General features: G+C 39.9%; 1 protein-coding gene across 1 annotated transcript in view; it reads left to right on the top strand.

The window, feature by feature from the left end:
- LOC139699019 (cytochrome P450 4C1-like) overlaps positions 1 to 23,715 on the top strand; it is a 51,569-nt gene extending 27,854 nt beyond the window's left edge. The window contains exons 4-11 of the mRNA XM_071598017.1: positions 918 to 1,212; positions 3,038 to 3,164; positions 3,316 to 3,391; positions 5,265 to 5,380; positions 17,347 to 17,415; positions 20,021 to 20,195; positions 21,742 to 21,921; positions 23,537 to 23,715. Coding sequence (XP_071454118.1) covers positions 918 to 1,212; positions 3,038 to 3,164; positions 3,316 to 3,391; positions 5,265 to 5,380; positions 17,347 to 17,415; positions 20,021 to 20,195; positions 21,742 to 21,921; positions 23,537 to 23,715 — 1,217 coding nt within the window. The remainder of the gene's footprint in view (positions 1 to 917; positions 1,213 to 3,037; positions 3,165 to 3,315; positions 3,392 to 5,264; positions 5,381 to 17,346; positions 17,416 to 20,020; positions 20,196 to 21,741; positions 21,922 to 23,536) is intronic.
- The last annotated feature ends 3,512 nt before the right edge of the window (positions 23,716 to 27,227 follow it).

A 27,227-nucleotide genomic window follows, 5' to 3' on the forward strand; every position in this document is an offset into this window, starting at 1 on the left:
CTGAACATTTAGAACTTTGTACTGAAGTCTCCAAATTCGTATCAACGTCACGCCTTTTCTCTAACGACTTGAACCTTTTGTTAATTCCGACTATTATTTTCTTTTCGATTTTCCCGCTTTCGGTTTGCCTGCTCTGAGTAATTTCTTCCATATTTTCTTCATTTCTTGATGACCCTGGTTTTTTTTCGTTCGTTTTCGGGCTCTACTTTTTCATCGTGTCCCCCAAATTAGCTCTAGCAATTTTGGCAGATCAAGTACTCAGACTGATGCTTTAAATTTCTCCAAATTGACTAAATCGTTCTGATAAAAAGAAATGTTGTGCATTGCTCTCATTTTGAGCTTCCACGTAAAAATGTTTTGTAATTTTTATTTAATATTTATGTTTTTTTCAGTTTTTGTAAAAGTATCTTAAAAATAATAATTACTTACATATATCTCGATGCTGATCAATTATTAGCTGTATATTCCCTGCCGATGAGATGATCGAAGATTTCTAGTGAGCAATTATTTGCTAAAATTTCTATTTAATGCTTTCCCTATCCCAAAATTCAAACTGCTAAAGAATTATTTTGTAATTTTACGTAATGTTAATCTATTATATCCAAATTTTTTGCAATGGAACCTAATAACCACAGCTGGATCATCGTCAAAGATAGAATTGTCAGGTATAAATGTATATTAAATTATTATTCTGGTATGTATATATTATGTTGACAACAACGACCAAATTTTTGTTTACTATGTTGCTTAGTAGCGAACTAGTTGAAAATAAACAGGACGCTTTACGGCAACAATCGCCAAAACAGCAACAGCACAAACAGCAGCAATCTTACTTACATAGCGAAATTTACCGCATTAGTGATAATAGCGGCTCTTAATAATGTCCTTAATTGAAACATTTTCGCTTCACTCGGCAGGAGAGAAGTGGCACGCGAGGCGCAAGCTGCTCACCAACACGATGCACAAGTCCGTGCTGGAAGTCTTCCTTAGCATGATGATTCAGGAGTCGGACTTGCTGATCAAGCGGTTGGATGAACAGATCCAAGAGACCAAGGCGGAGGAGCGGGGGCCAGATGGGTGGTCCAAGACCTTCGACATTGTCCCGCTGTCCAAGCTGACCGCCCTGGACACCACTTGCAAAACCATTATGGGCATTAACATCCACGAACAAAGCGAATCCGAGTACATGACCTACTTGGAGGCCATCAACAGGTATGCAACTCCTCTAGTTTCCCTACGCCGATATCTGTCGCCGGTCAGGTGCCGTTACATCAAATTTTCCTCACCAGAATAATGAATATTTTGTGTTTTCCTGTCTTAATGTGTCCCACGTAAGTATTCAGTTCAGCTTCTAGAGTCTTCTGACGTCCCGAGGATGATAACGGAGTCAAAATATCAAAATGACAAACAACAACTTGAATTTCTGATATGTTTTAACGCCCGTAAAGACAGCAAATCAAATACCGGCAATCTCTCTGCATTTTTGGCCTTTTATCGGGGTCACAACACCGCGGATCCTAGAGACAAAGCCGGCATTGATTTGGTTAAACTCAGACTTCAAATAACTTTCCAAATAACCATCCGCAACATGTGTATACTGCAGATGGTCATCTATGCAGTCATTAACTTGGCATTAAGTAGTAATATGGTCGAAAACATATAAATATATTTCGTAAGCGGAGCATGCTAGTCCAGTGAATATAGTGCTCGGTAACTGACCTGTGAACCCGGGTTCGAATCCAGGTGTCGTCTTTGGATACACCTAGCTTCACCCAATCTTTGAGATTTTTATGGCACCAGATCTTCCTGGGTAAACCTGCGACAGTTCCTTACCCTGCGCAGGAGGCATACGAAAAGGAACCGGTCGCCTTCCCAAATACGTACGTTTCACACGCAGTAGGGTTTAGCATTAGGTTAGATCAACTGTCACTAAGAAACTTTGTCTCCTTAACAACATCTACTCAGCACGACTCGGGTTTTGTCACGTCGGGACGTGATACCGATAACCTTACCAAATTAGCGTATAGTGGCATGGATTTTCTTCTGCATATTTTGTTTAACTATACAAAAAATTCCTCGTCGGCAAGTGTCGATGAAAAATATTTGTTTCGTTATGTCCAAAAATGTGTGTAAAATGCATTGAGAATTTCAAAAATCTATATTTGTGTTAATATTTTACATGTATATAATATAAATCCAAATGCTCATTAATTATTCGTCAATTATGACGTAATGAAATTGGAATCGCCTATGAAAAAGAGCTTCTACCTCTCACGAGTTAAATTATCTCAAACGTTTCATTTTCCAAAAATTTGACAAGTCCTGGCACAAAATATAGGAGTTGATACGTAGAAGGTATTGATATCTTATGAATCTTTTGAAGTCAATATAGAGCAAACAACGATATAATTACTCAGAACATCCAAAGGAAAAAACGTTGAAAGTTCTTTGATCATTTTTGGTCAGGTTTTTCCGATTGCGTCGCAACCTCACTTTGCGTCACGACCTCACCTTGCGTTGCGACAGCACAAGGCAATGTATCTTATTTTGATTACGTTGTCAGTAATGGCAGAGAACCCGTACGTACTGCAAAGTGCAACTTGAATATAGCATATAAGTCGCGTTTGTCTTGTATATATTTATTTGCGACTTATTTATTGACTTACCTTCGTAACTATTCGTTGATTTTCTTTGCATTCGACTATGTATTATCCTGATTTGTCTGAAGTGCATAAATTCATCCAGATCACATGGTTTTTTGAGAAAGGTCGGCTTGGTCCTCAGTGTTATAAGTCTGCAGTTAAGTGGATCGTTTTTTTCGTAAACTCACTTTAGCGGGAGGAGCATCTCAATTTTTTTATTTGATTGCCCCGGAAACGTCACGCCTAAAGGACGTCGGGGATGGGTCTTCGCTCTTTTTGCCTCGACGCCGACAGATTTGGCAGCACCACGGTCTTGGCAAAAGATGATTGGAGAGGTGAAAAGAAACCGGATCCAAATTGATCGCAATAAAATTTCTCAAATCGTTTACTTTCAGACTGACGTCAGTCCTGCATCAGCGCTTCCTTACTCCTTGGTTGAGACCAGACATCCTGTTCAATTTGTCCGCTTTGGGAAGGGACCATGACAAATGCATTCGGATCACGAGGAGTTTCGCGGACAAGGTATGTGCCTGACGATAAACAACTCGTCGTCGGAATAGGTCTATTATCTTTTCCCAGCACGTAACCCGGAGATGCCAAATTTTATGCGATCACAAATTAATCGCTTATCACGGCCTCATTCTTTTTACCTATCTCCCGTTTTCCTTTTCAGGTGATAAGGGAGAGAAAAGAAGAGAGGGAGTTGCAGAAGAAGATGTCGGCAATGAATGGAGATGGAGACGAAGATGGTAAGGTCTATTTGGCGGGAGGGAGAGGCAAACATCTTCCAGTCTTCTTATGGAAAATGTATGCAATTCATAACGTGCCTATTCTTTTATCCACAAGCGGATTTCACTCCTAGGCCCTTGAACTTAATGCGCCCCCATGGGTTAATTAGGGACACTCAAATATACCCTGGCACGACGTTTGAGGACCTTCGGTCTGATAGAATATTCACCCATCCTCTCGTCCCAGGGATTACTTCTTAAATATCATAAGTAATTTAATTTGTTATTTCTTCCATTGATGTCGATATTTATAAAACCCGAGCTAATATTTCTGTTAAAATTGATAAACGATTAGCTTTTAATTCGCTTATTTTATTACAATGCAATAAATTCATTCCTAATAATTTCTGGTCATGATCCAAATTCAAACGCGAACCTCTCTTTTGAGTTTAATTCATCATTTTTATCGCTTTAAATTAATTTTTACGCATAGTCATGCGTAAAAAATCGTGCGCATGCGTACGCAATGTTACGAAACGTATTTATGGCAATTTAGGTCTGGCCCCTGACCAGTTGAAACTGCAGTGTAAGATTATGGTCTGAGAGAAAACTCTCAGCATATGATACTCAGAAACGTGATTGCGGCTGCAAGCTTGAACTATCATTTCAAAGGCATTATTTATACGAAAGGATATAGTTGGCTATGTTATATAAATCGTTCGTTTCTAAATTTTTAGAGTACGTAATCCGAAAATATATTTTTCAACGAATAATTACTAAGTATCAGGTAAAATAATTGAACAATCTTATGTCGACGACAACTTGATGAGGATGGAAATAATATGGCTCAAAGAAACTATTTACTTAAAATTATGGGTTGAATCATAGGAATTATTGATCTGTAAGTGAAATTTCTCTTAAAATAATTTAATCGTTTCATGATACAATAGTAAACAAATTATCTACACCCTCAACTGTCATCCATGACAGTTGAAAGCGTGGATATAACCATCTGACAACAATCCTTTGAAGGCCAGAAAATGATGGAACCGTATTTGTATAGTGAGATAGGTTCCAAATTTAAAAAAACTAACTGTTATTAAACTATAGTTTCAAACCGTCAAATCTTTCGTAATATTATTATCTTTTAATGTACTAGCATTGGCAGGAATATCAATTATGACTGTGACCTAAACGCTCATAGCTTCAGACATTTATTTCTTCAAATGATTAATATTTCTACTCAGGGCCCCCCATGATCGTATAGCAAAAATTGAATGGTGAAAACCAAACAACTTATCACATAAAATGAAACTCGAACGCTAATTCGTGCTTTTACCCTCGCTCCACGAGAAATGGCTGAAAAATCCACAGACATTACCACAATTAGCATGAAATCAATACATTCTTAAAAAAATTAACATTTCTCCAAAAGAATTAGCATTTAATGGCACTAGCATCCATTTTTATGCTTGAAAATTAAGAACTGAAAAAAGTTATATTTTTTTCTCTTCTCTGAATTTCACACCCACTCAAGTTCATGGCAATTTTGCGTCCAATGATACCACTACAGAAATGTATTCCGAAAAAAGTATTTTAATGCGATATTCCTTCCGATTTTTTATATTTCATCTGCACGATAGCCTGAAAATGTGTTTGAACTGAAAATTTGAAGTGGTTGCGTGTGTTCCTCCTAAGAATTAACCGTCCTTGCAAGTCCAAGGTTATCCAGCGTCAATAATCTCATATTGCCGGTTTCACACAGCCATCCCTACCTCTTAGAGATTCCAGCGATGTGGTAATTGCACGTGCTTCGACCGGTAATGGTGGCATCCTTCAAAATCTTCCCTATTTTTTTTTCTTTGCTGTCTTCCTTCCCGCTACGCCCGAGCAGGCCCCAAGGTCGCCCGCAGGAAGGCCCTACTTGATCTCCTTCTGGAGATGTCCGAGAACGGAGAATCCCTGTCCGACCAAGACATCCGAGAAGAGGTGGACACCTTCATGTTTGCCGTAAGTATCTCTCCAATCAACCGCCCTCCCTGACCCAAGGCCATGAAATTACTCCCAATTCCTTATTGGAGCCGGTCTCCCTGAGGAGTTAGTAGGGGTTCACCTAGAGCCATCGCTGAATCGATATTTTATGCGAGGGTTATTACTCTAAGTTAGGTCCTTAGGTTAATGTTTATAAATATATTCGCGTGAATAGGTTTTCATCGTTGGTCCTGCTTTACTACAAATCTACTACATTTTCTACACAATCGCTGTTCACTTCCAAGCACTTTTCGAAACGATGCACAAGCTTCTTTAAACTCTCTGCATAGAAGTTGAGAATGTAACCAGTTGACAGTGACGGTCTTGAGCTCCTCAACGACTTCAAACCACTGTCCACCAAGCCACTGTTTCAAATGCAAGAAGAAGAAATAGTCGATAGGTGCTAAGTCAAGTCATCTTTATCTTGTCAAAAGCAGTCCAAAAACGCTCTTGCATTCACCATATTCTTTGTGCTGGTCGGTAAGCATTTTCGGTGCTCAATTTCTGATATCCGAGCTTTTCCGTAATAATCGTGTATTAATAGCGGTACGTCCAACAAGTAGTACTAACCGTCAATTGTCGATCAGATTGCAGATCTCGGTTCATTTTTTGAACGATTTCAGCGGTCTGGATTACTGGGCATGTCACTCCGCTATTCATCATCTTGCACGCTTACGCGGCCATTTTTGAAGTCTCGACACCATTGCCTAGCCAGTCCTCTCAATACTGTAGGTCCATGAACCAGGCACAACTCCTGATGAATTTTGGTTGATGATAATACTTTTACACGCACAAAAATCGATAACTTCGCATCTGGCGGGAGTAAGGATTTTCGCAGACATTATTAGCTCTGCATTTACCGACAGGCAAGCTACTACTGAAATTAAACAGTAACCTGAATGACTTCGGAAATATTCAATAGATAGCTATGCATTCGTACAACTTGTTTCTGACCCGCCAATGTTTAAATATAAGAACAGAGCCTTCACCTCTCGAATATACCACATACGTGTATAGTATGTGCATAGTACAGTATTTTTTTATTAAACCCAAAATATGCCACCAATGATCTTCCATGTTGATAACGCTAACGCATGCTACCCGTGATCGCGGGTTCGAGTTCCGTCTCCGACTTGGGTGTTGCGGCAACCTTGGTGACCTCCAGGACACCCAATGACAAGCCAGGGGTGGCTCAGCGAGATCTCAAGGGCCTACGGACCGCCCAAAGCGTCCGAAAAAGGAAGAAAGAGATGGAGGGACTTCAAGTAACATAATGAATCACATAACTACTCCAACGATCATATCTGAACACATTTTGCCCTCGGCAGTGCACCGGCAAATTGGAGGAGGAGATTGCGTCATGTGATTGTTCTAATGGCGCACCGAGGTTACCTCATTCCACGCCGGTTTGCTGTAACGAATTATAGGTGAGGCAGCGAGAGTGGTGGCTCACAGTCACGGTTCCAAAAGTTCGCGGAGAAAAGCATAAGGAGGGCGTTGATGGTAGGGTAATTAGTATTTGGTTAAGCCCAGGTGAAAAGACACGCAATACCTATTTTCCCTTTCTTTAAATACTCTTGTAGTTGCTGAGTTGGAAACAACAACATACCTATATATGCGCGCGGTAATTATTTCCTTTTCGTTGGCCAAAAACTTCCATTTTTGATCCGGCTAACTAGAGGTATTCTGGCGGCAAACGGATACTCAAAAGCACATCGCGTGCCCACATAAGCACAAGAAAAACTGGCATGGCGGTCATGGACACACAAAGTGGAACAGATTAATAAAAACTCATATATGCATTTAAAGTAAAGTAAAATGGAATTACTGTAATTTAAATATGAATTTTTTAGCTGGAAAGCTGAAGAGGCATCCTGTCGCCGAGTAATCCCATGCATGGTTTTCGAATTATTGCTCTCACCCAGAATTGGTTGCGATTTATATTGTCGAAACATCTATCAGGGTCTCACGGAGAGAATTTGATACGATAGAAGATAAGAATGAGCATTAAAAAATTAGCAAAAATAAAAAAACCTAAATAATAGCTAGTACATTGAAATTGATAGGTACCTTTGATTGTTACTGACTGATTGACAACTGTAATACAGGGTGCGGTAATATGACTTCCTTTTTTCAAACGCAAAACGCTTTCAAAAAAGGAAGTTATGTTACCATACCCTGTATAAAACAGCCAATTGTCACTTCAGTGCCAAATACCAAAGGATTCAAGAGTATAATTCCGAGTTAGCCGTATACAGGTATACATCCCGCCACCTTCCGCGGTTTAAAAAGTCGAAAAGTCTTATTTTGGCTCATATCATTGAGACATATCTCTTTTGCTTATTTTTTTTTCGCCACATTCTTCTGTTGCAATGTTTTTATTATTTTCCCCCATAATTATATATATATATACCATATATACACATATATATACCATACATACATATATGTATATATTATTTATATGTATCATATAATTTATCTATATTAAATAAGGAGATCGGGATTGGGCGGTGGCTATCGTACTGGCTTCCCACCCAGAGGGCTCGGGTTCAATTCCCGGCGGTGCTGAATATTTTTCAGAGGTATCTCGATCCCTACTTGAGGTGCTTTGTGGAGGGCGCTTTGAGTGAGTACGCCGTCCGTCGGATGGAACGTTAAGCTGCGGACCCCTTGGCGCCTTTCGTTAAGAGTAGGCTAATGCCGAGGCCGGGTTTTTTCTCCACCCTTCATTCTTTCCTGTCCATCCCCTATGGCGCAAATGACCTCAGCAGTCGGTCGCCTCCCCTAAATACTACTACTAATATATTATATATATATACATATATAATATATATATTATATATATATATACCGCCGGGGGGCCGGGGGGGGAGGGAGGGAGGCGTGCCGGGTGGAGGGGAATCTATTTCGGCGCCCCTCCCTCTCCGCCGGGGTGTGAAACGACGGAATGACTCTCTCTCTCTCTATATATATATATATATATATATATATATATATATATATATATATATATATATATATATATAGAGAGAGAGAGAGAGAGAGAGAGAGTCATTCCGTCACCTAGTAGCTCAATACCTTTGAATTACCGCTCGCACCTCGAATTGGTTGCGATTGCAACTGTCAAAACATCGATAATGGTCTCTCAGATAGTATTAGTTTGGGTCATAAGTCATGCCTCGAACTTATAACCTATTCACATAGGCTTTGTTTTCCTCCGTGATGCAGTTATGCATTTTTTCCCTCATGACGCCGCGACTCCTGGGGGGTTTCTTCGACAACATTCGCCCTTGAATTCTTCGCGTTTGATGTTCGGTACTGTTAATGATGGAGTAACCTTAAAGAAAAGACTGACGCCCAGCGTTCCCTGCACGAGAAGGTCGAAAAGTGAAATATTGACCTCAATGGATTGTGCAAATCAAAGTAGTGGACGACGCCCAACCGGGTGTCGGCGGAAGACAAGACGACCTTCCCTGTTGGGCCTTCCGCCCGCCTCGCATTCTACACTTATGAGAGTGGGTGGCAAGGATGGTGGAAGAGAGGCATCCTCGTCGCCGCGTCCTTGCCGACACACCCGCCGGGGGTGTGGGGGTTTAGAGTTCACGTCACAAGAGACCTCAGCAGACGGAATGAGATCGGTCACGAACACCATAATTCATCATCATCTATGAACACGCCCGCTTCAACGCCTGCCTTGGTGCACGACTTGGTTGCAGGATAGTCCGCCCTGCAAGGTTATTCAGATATCCGAAGCCTTCTGTAACGTAGGCCAAACTTAAGGTTTATCCCACATCAAAGTTATGGCCTAGTGCGTTTCTGAGTTTCGGGGACCGTATCTCAAAAGTGCATAACTGCTTTACGTATGAGCCTAAAGTCTTTTTTCTGGGCACGTGTGAGAACTGCTTTCGGCAGGGTTCGTCAGAATTACAAGAACTGTAATTGGAACTGTTACAGGAACTGTTTTACATAACAGCAGAGTACGTTACGTGCAACGTCTTCGCCACCGTCAATGGAACCGTAAATGGAACTGTGTTGTAGTTGTCGTGGTTACGTAAACAGAAGACGATCAGAGAACATATAGAAGGCAAGAATATAATACGTAGTTTAAAATACCAGCGGAGTAAACTTGATGAATAGAGAGAAATTGCTAAGACATCGATCGACAGTACAAGAGCTTTCGTTCACTTACAGATTCACAAAGATGTAGCTAAGTGTCTTGTTATTCTATTAAGGTCTATTTGAACTGACGGAAAGCTACGAAGAAATTTAAGAACGAAATACTATTGGGGAAACAAGAGGAAGTCCAAGCAAAACAGAAATAGCCGTTAGAAACCTGACCAAAAATCTAACTTAAACCGGTAAATAGCCTTTTCAAGTATTATCCTATAACTTCAAGCCAAAATTTTTCTCGAAAAAGTTTATCGTGTAAAGTTGAAACTTAATAAATGGAAGAATTGCTACCACAAGTACTCAAGGTGCGAAAACGATTCATTTACAATGAATAAATAAACTTGGTATTTTTTCACACAAAAATTGTATAATGATCTAATTTATAATACTATTATTTTTATGTGAAAAAATACCAAGTTTATTTATTCAGTGATCATGAATTTTCACAAAGTAGAGCCTCAAAACCATGAAATTCATGATTCATTTATATTATAACTGAACCCACACCCTTCCCTTACCCATGACTGAAGAGAAGTTGATGCCAAAAAAATCGCCCTCAATATATTTCAAGGCTGCGAATTAATTTTGGAAATTGCGTTTTTTTATCTTTAATTCACAGTAAAATATAAGAATAAATAATTGCGTCTCTTCATTCCCTTCCATTATTTCCTCGAATTATTTTTTCAGTGAATATGCACACCGTACAAAATTTATGTGAATAAATATGAGCAATTTCTAGGGTTAGGAAGAAAACGAAGTAAAAAGAAACGTTCATAAAGCGAATTGATGAGGTTGGACAAGAGAATATGTTTACTCTTACCACAAAAGTTCCTTGTTGAAAGGCACCGATAGTGCCGTAACTTCATCGACGAATTTTTTTACAGTCTACTCATAAAGGCAGGAAGAATTTATAAAGACATTAAGATGGGAATAATGTTGACCGAAGAAAGAAGCACAAAACCTACATTTAAAATAGGTGGAATGAGGGGAACTTGCCCTCGGTGACGAACAATTGCAACTGGAAGATGAAAGGAGTAAGATCCCCTCTCAAGGAATTGAGAATTCTCCATTTAGTCATCACAAGAGTCCTTAATTAAAGGACATGTTAACTAACCCTTGCTTAATCAACCTGCAGAGCATAGCGCGGGGCTCGACAGCGATGTATTAATTTACATAGTGATCTGAAAACCAACGCTAGAGTGTATGGCAGGGAGTGAATACGAATCTAATCGTTCGTGGGAAAAATAGCGCAATCTGTTCTTCGCTTAATCTCTCTAATTTCATTGACATGGTCTCTCCTACCGCAGTGCGATGGGGCTGACCACATGTTTCCAACATCATCGCTAAAGAGGGCTCCTTCCAATTCACTCAAGAGATTTAATCTGTAATATAAACTTCGCCCCGTGAGTGATTTAGGCGTTTTACAATTCTAGCTCCTCTACGCTGCACGCGATCCAATTCGGTAATCAATCCAACTTCGTGAGGATTCCATATATTAGCAGCATATTCTAAATGAGGCCTAACATTGCCCTTCAACCTTTTCATCACATTTCTCCAACACTCTTCTAATAAATCCTAATTTTTTTTGTTGGCTTGTCCACATTTTCCATGCATTTGTTTCACCTAGGAAAGGTCTGGATTAAGGGTAACGCCTAAGCCATTTAATCGAGTCTACCCACTATCTCGGTATTCCTGATGCAGTAGGGGTTCGCAAGGGAACTGCTCTTCCTTCGTAAGGATTGGCAAAAGCCACGATGCGGTTTCGAGTGATCGATTGATAAAAGTTCACAAAATACGCAGTTGAGTCCATAGATATACGTATTACAAGGTACAGTATTTTAAATTTTGCATGAAAAATTGGGTGTGAAAAAAAACTCGGCGTGATGGGTCCTGCATTTGCTCTCAGTGGAGAATAAACTTAATCGTGCGACCGATTCGGTAACTAGTTTGGGGCTTTCTCGTCGCAATCCTGGCGAGTTTCGCCGTCGATATCTATTGGATGAAACATGGCTATACTCCATAGGCAAAGGAACAGTCGATTCACGAAATGTTAAGCTTGAATTCATTGATTTAAGCCAGTTGAACTCGTTGGCCTTCGGATAACTGTATAATACCGTGCATAATCGACTGCTTCCATTTGATAACTTAAAGGCTCGGGGAACGTTTTCGGGGATAATAAATTATACGCGACTTTTATTGAGCTCGGGAAACCAGATCGATGAATTCGGGGAGCAAAGCTGATGAAAGCGAAATACACCGAATAGTAATCCCGAACGTGGAAGATTTCAAACCCGGAGATAGCAACAATGGACGCCGAATGTCTGGGGAATCCGATTTCCCAAACAGGAGTCGAACTTCTCACAGTTAGATCGGTGGGTCGAAACTCACGTCGATGTTCTCTTAAAACCGGCAGGACATTACCCGTTCCCTGCACCGGTTATTTTCAATAGATCATTTTCTTTTTGGGGTGGTTGGGCGGTATCAAGGCCACCAGACAAGGCCGATGAGCAAATTAAAAAGAGCTACCAAAGACATGAAAAAGGTTTAAGGGGCGTTTCTGGTGACGATGATGGCTAAACAGTTTTAAATAAATTCAAAAATTCGGAACAATTTCTATTTTTTTTAATATCACTCAGAAAAATGTTTTCATTTGTGCAGAAACTTTAGAAAATTTCGCTGTTTCATGGGGTGCATGGTACCCCTTTTCGCATTGAGAAATCGTAATATTATAAACATCTCTTTAGGTCTAGTCGCCCTCCGAGGCGAGTTGGATTCAAATCGGTTGACATTTGATTTCCGAGGGAAGAAATGAAATGAAGTCTCGAGAATCGCCAGAGAGAGAGAGTCCGAATATTTGTGGTGTAATCCGTGGTTAATTTTTTTTCTCGTCTACACTGCGGACCAAAGTGCCCATTTGCGGGTGTGGGTAGAGATTTCGGCTATTCACAAGTGGCATTGATAGATTAAAATGGCCCCTGCGTTTGCGTAAAAGAAAAAGTCACCAGTAATAATGGCCAGAAGCATCCGTAATATTAATGATTTTGGCCGAGAAACCCCAAACACCACCTTTGAACGTAAAATAAACCTTAATTTAAGGAATAAAACTCCAGGGTATTACGAAGCGCATATATTAAGAGCATGTCTATAGTAATCCAATGAATCAAAAGTTGTCGTCTCTTAAAGAGGGTCCATCGAGATATCATTTTGATAAAATTTTCTAAATTTATAGTCTTAAGTGAACTCTTATCAAACAACGATGATATGACAAGGTCTGCATGTTTTAGTTTTCACAGAAATATACGTAGAAAATACACAGATTTTATACATGCTCTCATGACAGTTGAGCACTATTTTGACCCTCAAAAAAGTTTTAGATTAAATGGGTTAAATCATTTTTCAAGAACTCCAAATTTCGTTACCATTTTGTGCAAACTCAACTTTTTAATCACCCCTAGTTACCCAACGTATCTCACACTGTAATAGCGTTGGTTCAAGATAATACTTCATTCATTCCCTCTCATTACAAATTCAAATTTCATTGCACAACTTTTAGCACGACAGTCATTTACTATTTTATCTGAAAATCTGCATCTACGAGGGTCATCCGGAAAGTAGTACCCGTTCGTGAAATAAAGACACAAAAGTAAATATTAACAAACATAAAAAATTTTATTTGAAAGAGGATACTTTAAACTACTTCTCAACATAATCTCCAAGCAAATTAAGGTATTTGTCATAACGTGTGACAAGTTTCTGTATTCCTGCTGCATAGTCCTTCGCCGCCAGCTCATTGAGATACGCGAGGGACCCATCTTGCACAAATTTTTGCATAATGCAGATGGTGTTTAACAATTTCATGAACAATTGTTCGAGAAACATTGGGAAAATGCTCACAGATGTCATCAATTGTGACGCGCCGATCGTTCCTCACGAATTCGTCAACTGAGCTCACCAGTTGGTCTGTAATGACAGACGGTCTCCCCGAACGCTCATCGTCGTGTGTGTTCCCCCTCCCCATGTTGAAGTTGCGACACCACCGCCGAACAGACGACTCGTCCATTACATTGTCTCCATACACCTCCTTTAATTGGCGATGAATATCACATGGGCGAACGTTTCTTGCATTGAGGAATTTAATCACTGCCCTCACTTCACAACTGGCGGCGTTCTCAATTTTTTTAAACATTGTAAACAATCACAGAAACAACACAGGCAATGCTAGCGTCACGCAACTTGGCTCAGAGAAGGCAGACAAGCCACTGAAGCTATCTGACCTCGTCCAGCGGCTACTCGCGTCGTCAGCACTTCATGCGGCACGAACGGGTACTACTTTCCGGATGACCCTCGTATTTCGCCTGGAGAATGGCTTACAGTGAATTTCCAGTCCAAATGTATTTCGTGCAGACCGTACTACGGAACCCCAGGTGTTAACATAGGTGAGGATGTCGGAATCCTCTAGAAAAAATCCTTTACTCGAAAACTCTCTCCTGAGGGAACACATGCTTTTCTTAAAGGGGCTTCTAGCGAGATGTCAGGAATATATCACTTTGATAAAATGTCCCCTATTTGTAGCCCTAAGTGCGTTCTATCAATGAAGATAGCAAAATAGGGTCTTACCAAGTTATCTTTCATAGAAATTGGCTTCTAAAATCCAAGATGTAATTCTGAATGCTCTGACGGGAATTATAGTAGGACAACGCTGCCCGACCGCGCTAAGGGGGAAAAGTATTGTGGGTAAAAAGTAGTCGTGCACAATCACCCTCTGCCATACACCCTAGCGGTGGCTTGCAGGATGATATGTAATGTAAAGAATGTAATATGTGGCGAAGGAGGAGTAACACCGAAATAAATGAGGGCGCCGTTCTAGCAAACATCATCTATCATGCACGCAATTACATAAATAAGAGAAAAATATATGTATCGCATAGTTTTCTACTCTGCACTCGATTCACATTTCATCACATAAATCCATAACATTTTATAGGATCAATACTCAATATTTAACCCTAATCTTTGAAAAAATAAACATTGACGGTCACCGATTCACGCAACACCGCGAAATTAAAACGAGACGACTCGTTCTTGTGGTGGAACACGACTAGATCTGAGACGAATGCATTGACAACGTGGGTATTTTATCTCAAAACAAAGACCTCGGTGGCCAAAAGGACGCCCTCTATGTTCGCTCGATGCTCCCGCGTATAAGTAATACGCGGGAGAATCGTTCTTGTTGCCACCCGCCTTGAATCACGCGAATAGTAAGCATGATCACGCGTCGGCGAAAATAAGTTTGTACGTGGATGCGATACCACGTGCATCGCGGCGTTGTTGACGTGCAAATGTTTGGCAGTTACGCGTTGAATTGGCCCAACAGTTGAGACTCGCCGAGCGTATAATGAGAAATAATAATGAGGATGGATTGCCACGCACCTTTCGGCTTCCATTCACAACACAATTGTGTTCACGGCGGCGATTCCCTCACCGCCGCCGCCGCTTCGTCCGTCCGCTGCCCGGGAAGAGAGGGCTTCGTCTCCCGCCTTCCTCCACGGAGACTCCGCTATGAACTAACTACTAGATAATGCGCTTTCTAAACATTCAGGTACCCCGTTCGCTATACTGCACGGGGTGAAATAGGAGAGAGGGGAGAGTTAGCACGAAAATGTTCGAGCGTGGAGGTGACTGATGGAGAGAGAGAGGGGGGAGGGCAATGCTAGTCGACCGACGTAAGAAGAATTGCGGCGGCGCGTAATACTCGTAACATAACACGGACTGCCTTCGAATGCGTGCATTACCATAGCCCGCAGGCCCCCGACTATTTTCCAGTTGTGACTCCATTTAACGGAAGCAAAGTCGCCCGCGACCCCGATACATTTAAAAATGGTATTCAATGACTAGAGCGCTGGGCTACTAACCCGGAGATCCCGAGTTCGAGTCTCGTTGACACCTTAGCTTTAGATAATATAGTACCCTGCAAGCCACCGCTAGGGTGTTTGGCAGGGGGTGAACCCAGAACAAATCAATTTTTACCCTAATATGACCTTGCCGAGGTCGGACAATGTTATTCTGATCCCTTATCGTTCTTGGAAAAAAAGACATATTATATCTACCTGTTCTACACTTTATCTCTCTCATTTTATTGACATATCTCTTACCGTCGTACGATGGGGGTAATAATAAATTTACAACATCACTGCTAAGGAGACATCCTTTCAATTAATGCAAGAGATTAAATCCGTAATTTAACCTTCGCTCCATGAGTGATTTCCAGCCTAGATCCTCTAATATTTTAGATACACTACTAAGTTTATCATAACAATATTTTACAAATCTAGCTCTTCTATGCTGCACGCAATCCTATTCGGCAATTAATTCAACGTCATGAGAATCCGATATACTTGCAGCATGTTCTAAATTAGGACTAACCAGCAAAAGTTAACATTTATCTTTGACAATTTCATTACATTTACCCAGTAGTCTTCTAATAAATCCTAATTTTGTGTTAGCTTGTTCACATATTCCCCGCATGTGTTTCTCCCAGGTGAGGTCGTGACTGAGGGTAACGTCTAAGTATTCAATCGAGTCTACACATTCCATTTCGGTGCTCCCAATGCAATAGGCGTTCGGGAGGGAATTGCTCTTTTTCCAAAAATTCATCACTACGCACTTTTTTAAAGTATAAATCTAATTTCCAGGTGTCGCCCCAGCGTTGTATAGCATTGAGTCCATATAAAAAAGCTACCTTACCTAAACTCTAGTATATGTGAGGACGCAGTAGTCCAAGGGTAGAGAGTTGGACTGCTGACCGGAGGGCCCGGGTTTCGATTCGGTGGCACGCGTCAACTCCACCCTAGCTATGTGATTTTTTTCGGGTACCAGGTCTTTCTGGGAAACCATAACCGGCACAGAGAAAGGAACTGGCCCCCTTTCCCTGATGTGTGCCGTTTTTACTGCCGTTGAACACGCTGTTGGGATTGGCATTGAATGAACTACACCATCACCTACCAAACCGACCTGCGGGTTGATCAAGAAACATTAGTCTATATTCAAATACGTATATTTGTGCAGGTAAAATTGTTTGTGCTTACGTCGCAAATTCTGAAAATTCCACAAACGATATAATTATAAGAAATAAATGGTGCAGCGCCCCACGCCGTGCTTCCCGAACAATTGAATAGCCAGACAATGTACTTCTTCCTGTGCCTAAAACGGAAGCTGTCCCTTTAAAATGGTTGAAGGCTCATGAAACGAGAAACTCCTTATGCTCGTATTTACTCCACAACGATCCACAACTGCTATGACAGTTTCAAGTTATTAAATTATGTAATGTTATAATTAGTGCTAAGGCTCAAATTAAAAAGAAGCATTGAAAACTGTGATAAATAGCTATTGAAACACAATAAATTTGGACGTCTTGCACCATCTCAGGACTTGTAAATTTTTGCAACAATATGTAGCAAACATTCCTGTGGATGTAATTAAATCCATACTCAAGCTTCGGAAAATCTTACGTAAGATAGAAAAGGAGCTGGGGGAAGGTTACGAGAAATTTTACATTGTCTCATAAGATAAATGAGGAGTTAAAATTTTTCCTGTATCTTGTAGAGATACCACGTTATTTATTGCAGTCAAAAGTAATGTTGACCTAATGAAATGAATTCGTGGTGGTATGAAATGGATAATAGGGCTTGAAACAAAGGAACCATGCTAGAAAGGGTATTCAAATTAATGGTTCTTTACTCAACTTATGGTTATTCCCTTTTTTTCTTTTCCAGGGTCACGATACAATTTCAGCCTGCTTTAGCTGGACGCTCTACCTTCTTGGCCATCATCCAGAAATTCAAGTAAGTTGTCCAAAGGAAGTGCTATCTTGGAATTCAATCCTGAACTTTCCACTGTAGTAGAATTGAAGTGGATGTATCGATGGAGTGTCACTACACGAAATAGAAGTACAAGCATCTTACTTAACTTCTGTCACAATAGTGTTACTTCTGTCACAATAGTGTGGCCTACGATAAAATCATCAACTATAAAGGCAATTTTAAACGATTCGTAAATTCAGCTACTGAAGTCAGCATCATCAATACGTTGTCTTTGAACTCGGTGTTAAGCTTCTGACGACACTATTATATACGAACCAGCTCTTCTTTCGATTGTTGCTTACAAGAAAGCGCTTTTGTTTTGGTTTGTCAAAGACGCCAACGTTTGATCGAAAAATAATTTTGATTCCGACGCAACAATCTCCAGTAGCTTTAAATGCCCGTACTCAACTCTGATTGGTAGTTGGATTAAATAGTCGGATAGATAATATAAGTGACGTAATTATTCATGTTTTCACTGTTTTAAATCGAACTCGACTCATTTTTCGATTACAATTTTCCCATTTTAAGTAGTACGAGTTTAAGTTTAATTCATTGCTGATTTCTGTACTGAAATATGTATCAGGCATTACAACAATGTCAATAAATAAATGCGTAAAATTATGTCATAAATATGTATAAGATTGATTTTTGAAGCTTTAAGCTCGTTAATGAATGCCAGTTAAATCTATTTTAAATAAATTAAAAGTATTTTCGTCCGCCCAATTTTTTTTAAGTTGTTGATTACAGCTCTTTGGACTTCTCCATGCTGAAGCTTCGGCCGACTTAAGGATGGCGATCCCCTTTCTCAATGCATTCCTAATATGCAATTAAGTACATGTTCTCATACGACCTTTCTCTGTGGGTCCCCACGTGCATAATTTCCTCACCGTTAGGTCTTTCGTGGAATTGATTTTGACTCTCACCTGAACCGGTTTGTCCGGTTCGGGAATTACGACTCCAGATGATGTAGGAGGTCGTAGACGCTGAGGCAGATTCATATCCCGGCTCAGGTCAAAGGCATCGGTCGCCCGTCACGTTCGGGATGTTTCTCGGTTCTATTCGGGGTGCGAGATGACCTCATATGTGGGAGCATCCAAGGAAATGTCAAATGCATTTCACTTTTGTCTACCATTGCGTTTTTCTTCTGAACTTCCTCATCTTTCACGAATGGTATTTAAGCCAATTTAGTACTAGGGTGAGAGCTATCTATAGACCCTTAAAATTTAATCAGCAATGTATTAGAATGTGCTGTAGTTTTTTATCGCAACCGGAATCCAGTTACACATAAACACCTAGGATGTCTATCTCATGTTTCAGTACTTCGATACCTCTGCTAGAGATTTTTGTTCGAGGTGCTACTACCTACATTGGCCTCGTTATCTAAGGACCCGAACTGTACTTTTCTGTTATCGAGGTACTTTAACCCACTACTCCCGCATTATTTACCGGTGCTCTAAAAATTTTTTCTAATCCGTTTGCGTCATTATCACAAATATTACATTAATATTAAAAATTTCGTCTTAAGACATCATTTTCAGTGACCTTAAGCTTACGACATTTTCCCATGCTGGTTGCCAGCTACCTATGCTTATTATTAATTAAATGTTTATAGGTACCTGAGATCTGATACTTATCATTATCACCTTTGGTAATGGGACCAAAATGTCGGTACACAGTGTTTGAAATTTTAATTACGTGTCGATGTGCCAGACTCTAGGTATCAGCTGGTCACATGCAACCAATAAATAGAATTGCTGATGGAATACGATCTACCTGCATCCCATACTCACATTGTTTGATATTAAAAGGTCAATTTTTTATCATTATGGACATTGATTTTAATGTTAACAATAAAATGAATGCTGTATTTATCTCTGCCCTCAGTCAAACAGCTGATAATAATTATGATTCTGTGTGTGTTTGCGTATATATATATATATATATATATATATATATATATATATATATATATATATATATATATATATATAGAACACTCACACGTTATTTCTTGATAATTTCGATGGAATTTAGCTCCGTCTTCCTCGGGAGAAACAGTAGTACTGGTACTACTCGTAGAGTACTACTGTTTCTTCCGAGGAAGACGGATCTAAATTCCATCGAAATTACCGAGAAATAACGTGTGTGTTCTTATATTGTTTGTTGCGGTCCAAGTTTTTTATTCAACACTTCCATGTTACTTCGACGAAATCATTATATATATATATATATATATATATATACACACACACACACACACACACAAGTCCACAGCCTGTTTGTAGATCCTTGTAGCATCAACTTCAGGATGAATGGAAATCGAAATGAAATATATGACGCGCGAATTCCGCTTCAGTTCCCCGACTGCACCAGGCTGCTTTCTTTTCCTCGTGCAAAGCGAGCGACCCGAATTCGTATTATCCTCGCAGCGAGTTCGCACGTTGGTCTTGAGGACTTGACCCACTCGATCCTTTCCGCGAGGAAATAGCATCGCTTCGCCCACAAGCGTTCCTGCGCGTCCTTCAAGCGCGCGCAGTAATTGATGCGTAATAAAAGTCTCCTTCCCCGCATTTGTCACTTCCCCCAGGATCGAGTGGTCCAGGAGGTGGAGTCAGAACTCGGGGACAAGCTGGACGGCAATGACATCACCCTGGGCGACCTCGGCAACCTGAACTTCCTCGGAAGCTGCATCAAGGAGACGATGAGGCTCTTCCCGCCTGTGCCGCTCATGGGGAGGGACCTGAAGACGCCGCTCAAGATCAGTGAGTGCGCGAACGCGACTTAATTTAGAAATTAAGGGCCTTTAGCCGCACTGCGTGGAGAGAGATACATTATGACGACTCTCTGGGTCCACGGCAACCGTTTTGTTTACTGGCGAACGCTAATATCGTTTGAAGACATTTCAAGATACAAATTTGAAATCTGAGACGCATTAACATAGCTGAGCGCATGAGAAAATCAGTGTCTTAGCTCATTGTGATTAATCAGACGGAATTGATGGCAGGGATTTAGGGTAAGAACGTTAAGAAAAGACTCCAAAACTTTGATATTGAGTGTGGTTTTTTTACGGCGTGGAAACGTGGTAAATGAAGGAGAATGTTAGGCGTATACTGGTGGCTTTTGAAAGGTGGGTGCGTGGGGAAGAATGGATAGAAATAAAAGCAAATGAGGAAGTGCTAGGAACGATGAGAGGAGAGGTAAGAGAATTTTTGGGATAAAACCAAAGGAGGCAAAGAAAGATGGAGCATTTTGATCGACAATTGCTATTATTGAATAATACTGTGATAAATAAAAATATATATATATATACATACATATATATATATATATATATATATATATATATATATATATATATATATATATATATATATATATATATATATATATATATATATCGACGATATAGAAAAACACACGAGCAGTATAATATTAGGATGGCACAATAGAACACAAATAAAATAGTAACACTTAAGGACACTCACGTTGTAATTTTTTTAAGCTTTGGGCCTTCTCCGAGGCCTTCTTCAAGTAAGACTCGTAAGACAGGGCAGTGGGATTTTGAAGAATGTAATAGAGGGGAGAATGCTAGGTAAACGAGGAAAGGGCAGTAACAAGATAGCGATGTTGGACGGGATGAAGGGATGAAGGAAGTACACTGAGATGAAGAGGGGCTTGTAGAGTAGGATGTTGGGTTGTGTTTTGTTAGGAGAAAGAAATATTTATTTTGTAGTTGTGTCTATCCAAAACCTATCTCAATCGGTAGATTACCTAATAATAATAATAAATGGATATATATAGCTATTTAGCAATAGTCTAACGACTTAAGATAAGTTTTTGCTGGTCATTTTTCACTAAACACTACTGTACTACATGACAAAATATCCTTAGACGACATATTACACGTTAACATTTCTCGTTTTTTTAACCCCGCATAGCTTCCACCTCCTTTAATTCCACCCAAGATGCCTATTCTCCCATTACACCCTTTCCCTTGTATCCTAGCATTTTCCCATCCATTTGTTACAGTTTTCAACATCCCATTGCCTCTTTCAACATCTCATTTCCTTGGTTTATTTTTTTTTCGTTTTAGATTGCCTACACCCCTGAAAGGTAATGGCTATAAGGATGCGACTTAATTACAGCATATTATTATTTTCATTAACTTTCTCTCTCCTTTATGCCGATGAGTGAGCCATTTGCTGCTTCTATGGGTTTCCTTCCTCTATCTTTCTCCATGGAATAATAACAAATGCGACCTTCTCTCTCCCCTTCCCTCACTCCCGCCGCATTATGGCGGCCCCATAGATGGACACACCCTGAGGCCGGGCACCGCCGTCGTCGTGGCAACGTACATCCTCCACCGGGACCCTAAAGTGTTCCCGGAGCCGGAGAAGTTCGACCCGGATCGCTTCCTCGGTCCAGAGGCTGAGCATAGGAGCCCATTTGCCTACACTCCCTTCAGTGCCGGCTCCAGGAACTGCATCGGTAAGCGGGGACGGGTAATAATACCTCGCTAGACTCATCAAGGGTATAATCGCCGCAGTCGCCAATGTTTCGTATCCCAAACCACACACTTGGAGTGTGACATCTTGAAGAGCGCTTCGAAATTTTTGGGATGTATGAATCAATCATGTGAAATTTCGGTTCTTTTCGATATTACCCCTGGCCATAGTACGAATAATTATCAACTCCCAAGTGATTGGTTTGATAGGTGAGGGTAGATCTAACCTAGTCCTGAGCCCAACGGAGTGTAAAATTCACGCATTAACAGGGGGTAATAACGGGGGAGCCAGTTCCTTATTCCCTAAGCCTTCGCCTGTTGCTTCCCCAGAAGGAAGATCTCGTGCCAGGAAGAAATTGCACAGCTTGGGTGAAGCTGGGCCCAGATGCATCTCCGGGATACGAGCACGGGCCAATAGCCCAGCGTCCAACACGCAATTCCACGTCATCTCTCTTCATTTGGATAGACTAATGCCAACGCCCCATTACATGGCGATTCTACCTCTAACAAATTACTTTCACCTATTCCTAATTGTTCATTTGAACTCAGGTGTCGGATTGTCTCTCCTAGCCTTATTGCTAATGCTCGCTGCCAACAGGTTACGAATGTTACTTTGCTGCCAAGCTGGCATGGACAATGATTCTCGGTTCAGGAAGCTTTGGCATTGACCTCCCAGCACCTTTCTCAATTAACCTGGGTAAACTTACCTCTTCCTTATAAGAGGGGTTTCAAGTTCTGAGATCTCCTATTTTTCTGGAAAACTATTTAAACCAGAAAATTGAAACTCTCGCCAACATATTTTTTGCATTCGCAGAGAGTGCTCGTGCGTATTAAAGACCAATCACATATTTCTTTTCGTAAACTCCTAGTATTAAGAAAAAAATTAGGATGCTATAAAATCTGTAAGCTATCTCGTATAATCCTATCTAAACAGTGAGTTTTTTTCAATTTTGTGCATGCATATACAATGGTGGTCTGAAAAGTTTCCGACTCAGAAAATTTCAGAAAAAATGCCTCGTAGCTTTGTTAAGGTTGGAAACTTTTCAGACTACCTTCGTATATGTATATACGTATGTGTGCATAGATACATGAAATTATATTTATATGTAATATATTTAATAAACATAAATATAATTTCATATATCTAAGAACACATACGTATATACACATATATGCATTCACAAAATTAAAAAAAACTCGATAAAACCCCCTCTCTTTCTCGAATTCTTATATTAAAAAACGGGTCAAGTGTTTAGAATATTTAGTCAAATTCCGAAATATTGCTGTTGAATCCTGAATTAGTTCACTTCTGACCTTGAGTTGCGAGCATGAACATTTTTTACTAAATATTGTAATATTAAATTCAAACTTCGTGTCTTACATACTCAATATTCGTTGTATGCCTAAACAACGCGAATTGAAATATTATTTATCTGGATTCCCCCACGAACTTTGTTCCTCTACATTTCCTTTCCAAAAGTTAAATTGTTAAAATTCGATTATTTCTTCTGCTGAAACCCAATCGGTATATTTGGAGCTATTGCTTGCTCCGGAGCATTCGACTGACTTTCATTTTTCATCTCTCTCTTCCTCCCCCAGGTCAAAAGTTCGCCATGATGGAGGTCAAACTGTGGCTGGCCAAGGTCCTGCGTCTGTTCGAGTTCCGCAGTCTTGACAAGAGGAGGGAGCTTAGACTGCAGGGGGAGATAGTGCTGAACAACATTAACGGAGTGCGCCTGTCGACCAGGAGGCGCAACCTTAACAACAATCTCTCGTGAGAGAGACGCAACCCGCGTCCGCCCGTAAAGAGAAACAGCGAGGGAGACGCGCAAGTCAGACTGAGGAGGGACTAACCGGTCGGGGTTGGGTGAGGGAGTCGATGCCAGGAGAGGGAGGTGGATGTAATCGCGTTCGATATACAACTCCTTTCTCAAGCCTCCATTTCCAACAGCTTCTTCACAGACGAAGAGAGAGAGAGTTTCGCGTCAGGAATCCGGTCCCGTTTCAAAACTCAGAGAATCCCAGAGCTGGTATTATATGACCAGGCTTGTGGGGGAGGAGGAGTCGACCTAGAAATTTCACTTTCGGCGCATCGGTCGAAGAAAAAGTTACGGAATCAGGACTCTGGTCTTAGGGTCAAGTCTCCGAACTCTCTTCTTGCCTAATTTACGTCAGTTGGACTACACGGTTAAAACAGGGAGGGATTCTGACCTATGCGATAGGAATCCTAAAGCTGCCAAATATGTGTCCGTCCTTATTGGAGAAAGGAGAGAAACACACGCATTTGTATAAACATTTATGCATATAAACTTATATATATATATATATAAACTTATATTTATATATATACTAATAAAAGGACTACTTGAGCGCAGAAAAAAGATGAACGTATCCTTTACAGAAGCCATTTGAATTTTTGGTGAATGGGCAACCACCATCTTCAGAAGGAAGGAAAGATAACTATTGTATTCTATATTTTTATATTTTATTCTCTTTATTGTATTGTATCCAAATCTTCTTTCTGATTTCGGTCGTGCATTTACCACAAATTTAAACAGAGTCTGTGAAAGTTACGTTTATTTTTTGCCGACATTTTTAAAGTATATATATATATATATATATATATATATATATATATATATATATATATATACATATATATATATATATATATATATATATATATATATATATATATATATATATACATATATATATATATATATATATATACATATACATATATATATAATAAGACAAAGAAAAGAATGCGTAATGGGCCAAGAGAACTACCCCCATCGGGTCGAAGCCCAAGAAGCTCTAGAAACGGATCATCATGAGGCGATTAAGACGTTCCCAGCAAAACGGCGTTGGCAACTGGAAATCTTCGTCCCGTACGCGTGCGCACATACTCATAGAATGATGGGACTTTGGAATAGCGTGGTCCAATTTTTTTAAATAAAGGATTATGGGAAGTTGTGAAAAGCTAGTTCCTGTGTTGGATAACGCCCTGCATGATAATCCAAAATGTGGGTTTTGGTCTAATTATAATGGTGTAAAGGACGCTATCGACCTCAACGTCGGAAATTCGTGTCTCCCTCCAGGTGGTCGATCCCATCCGGTCAGCAACCATTAATGGTATTACCTTTTGGGTTAAGTGGTTCGTTTAGGCTACTGTATCGCACCTCTTCGACTTCCCTTTCATCAAGAGTGTGAGTGTCTTCAGTCGAATGAAGAACTAAAAGGCGTTCAAATCCCGCTTTCCTGTTTATTTTTTCCGGGGTGAATTCACAAGTGGACCGGTGAATTGATCTCCCGTCAAGTTTAAAAGAATAATTTTCGTGTGAACTGCAAATAATAATAGCCTGTCGGGTAATATTGTGTCCACCTGATTGCCGTGCCCGTACCCTACAATGTCGACAAAAATTAACAAACAAAATTATTTCATAAACTCGACAGTTATAAACCTCTCACTGGCATTTATCTCTTCGTCCTTGTATATACATATAAAGATAGTCTTAAAGATAAAAATATCAGTTACCTATCAGCTGAAAGTTTCCCCATCAGTTGCCAAGTGATACTTCAAACGAAAATGGTGGCGTATTATACTCACGTGCTGCCTCCAAGCGTTTTAAACTTTTAACTAGTACAAAAGTAACGGGAAATGGTTGGATTTGTGCACTTAAGAAATGCCCGAGCGATATTTCTTGGATATTCACTTTATATGTTCACCCCTCACTGTAAATACATCCTCACCCATTTGTTGCTATTATGTAATATTATATGTATATTTTTTCGTTTTTAAGATAATAAAAGTTTACATAAATTTGTATATTTTGTATTTATTTCAAGGGAATGGTTTAATTTGTCGTGGAGTTCCTACAGGGGTGGATTTCAAAAGATCAAGATGCAAGTTCCAAAAATATAGCCGGCGAGGACTATTGTGGGAGTTTATTCAGTGCACCCTTCAGAAGAAAGACAAGGTCAATAAATGCGTAATTCTTCAAATGACCTCACTCAACGATTAAAAATTGAATTTTAAGGCATTTGTTGGTAGTGCAGTGATTTCTCGACAACAATTATTACAACATCCAAAAGGTTTAAGCATCTAGTTACTAGTACAATGGACACTTCACCATACAATTGATATACTAATTGCGTATCCTGTAAAATCTAATAGTCAAGAACTTAGAAAATAAAAGCGGAACATCTTAAAATCTATGTCTGCTAGGTCGAATTGTTCTCGCTCTTTTTGGCGTTCAAACGAGAGGAGTCCAAAAAAATATGATAAGGGCACTAACCCGGTTTGTCGGCAAGCATTTTTAGCATAATTACAACGTGGCGGCAGTCTCCGATTTCAAACCCAATACCGTACCTGTTACCGGCACGAGAAAACACGCAATGTTACATTCAGGCGAGCAACGAAAATGAAAGGTCGCCGGGAAAACCTGATTTGACCTATTTTAATCGCTTGTTGGAAAACTAAACCTGATCACGCAAGTTTCTCAGTAAATTAGGAGTTTTTATGCGACCGACATACTTTCTCGAAAATATTTTCATATCATTAAAGAACCCGAAACTCCGAAATAGGTTAGCCACTCCTTTTGGAAGTTACCGAAATACTTGATAGTATTTGAAAGAATCAATTTAATCAAAAACGATTAGGTTTTTCAAAAATTAAATCCGATTCCTGTGAGTTTTCGTGCTCTTTTTGATTCGTTTAGCCAGGAAGATCAGTCTCTGCATGTCTCTTCCTCTGAAAACAAAATCTCAACGCCCAATAAGCAATTAAAACAGTGTTGTATCCTAATAGTAATGCAATACACATTACCCGAAGATCGTTTTTTTTCCGCAGCTCTGATTTTATATCTTCTATGTTAATTTTTGATTCTATATAATGGTGGCGCTTTAGCGGAATTCCAATCATTCTGTTATCACGGAAATATCCATTTTTCCTATACCAATGGTCTAAGATGTCTCATATAAAATATTCACGACCCAATTGTAATACTTTTCGAATTCATTCGCGATTCCAATTATTTCTTCACAATTAAAATCGCATTCCATTCAAAATACATTTGCGATGCGAATTTAATAAAATCATATTTTTTGCATTTATATATATATATCTATTTCAAAATAGTCGAATAGAAACTAAACACAAATGCCCGCAACAGAAGTAAGGAAAACTATTTGAGTAAAGCTATGAAAGGACACTGGAGGAATTTTCATTTGAAGCAAAAGATTTTCTTAATCAACAGAACCGATAGAATAAGCGAAGGGAAGATAT

This window comes from Hetaerina americana, unplaced genomic scaffold (genome assembly GCF_022747635.1).
Source record: "Hetaerina americana unplaced genomic scaffold, ioHetAmer1.1.p SCAF_9, whole genome shotgun sequence".
NCBI lineage: Eukaryota > Metazoa > Arthropoda > Insecta > Odonata > Calopterygidae > Hetaerina > Hetaerina americana.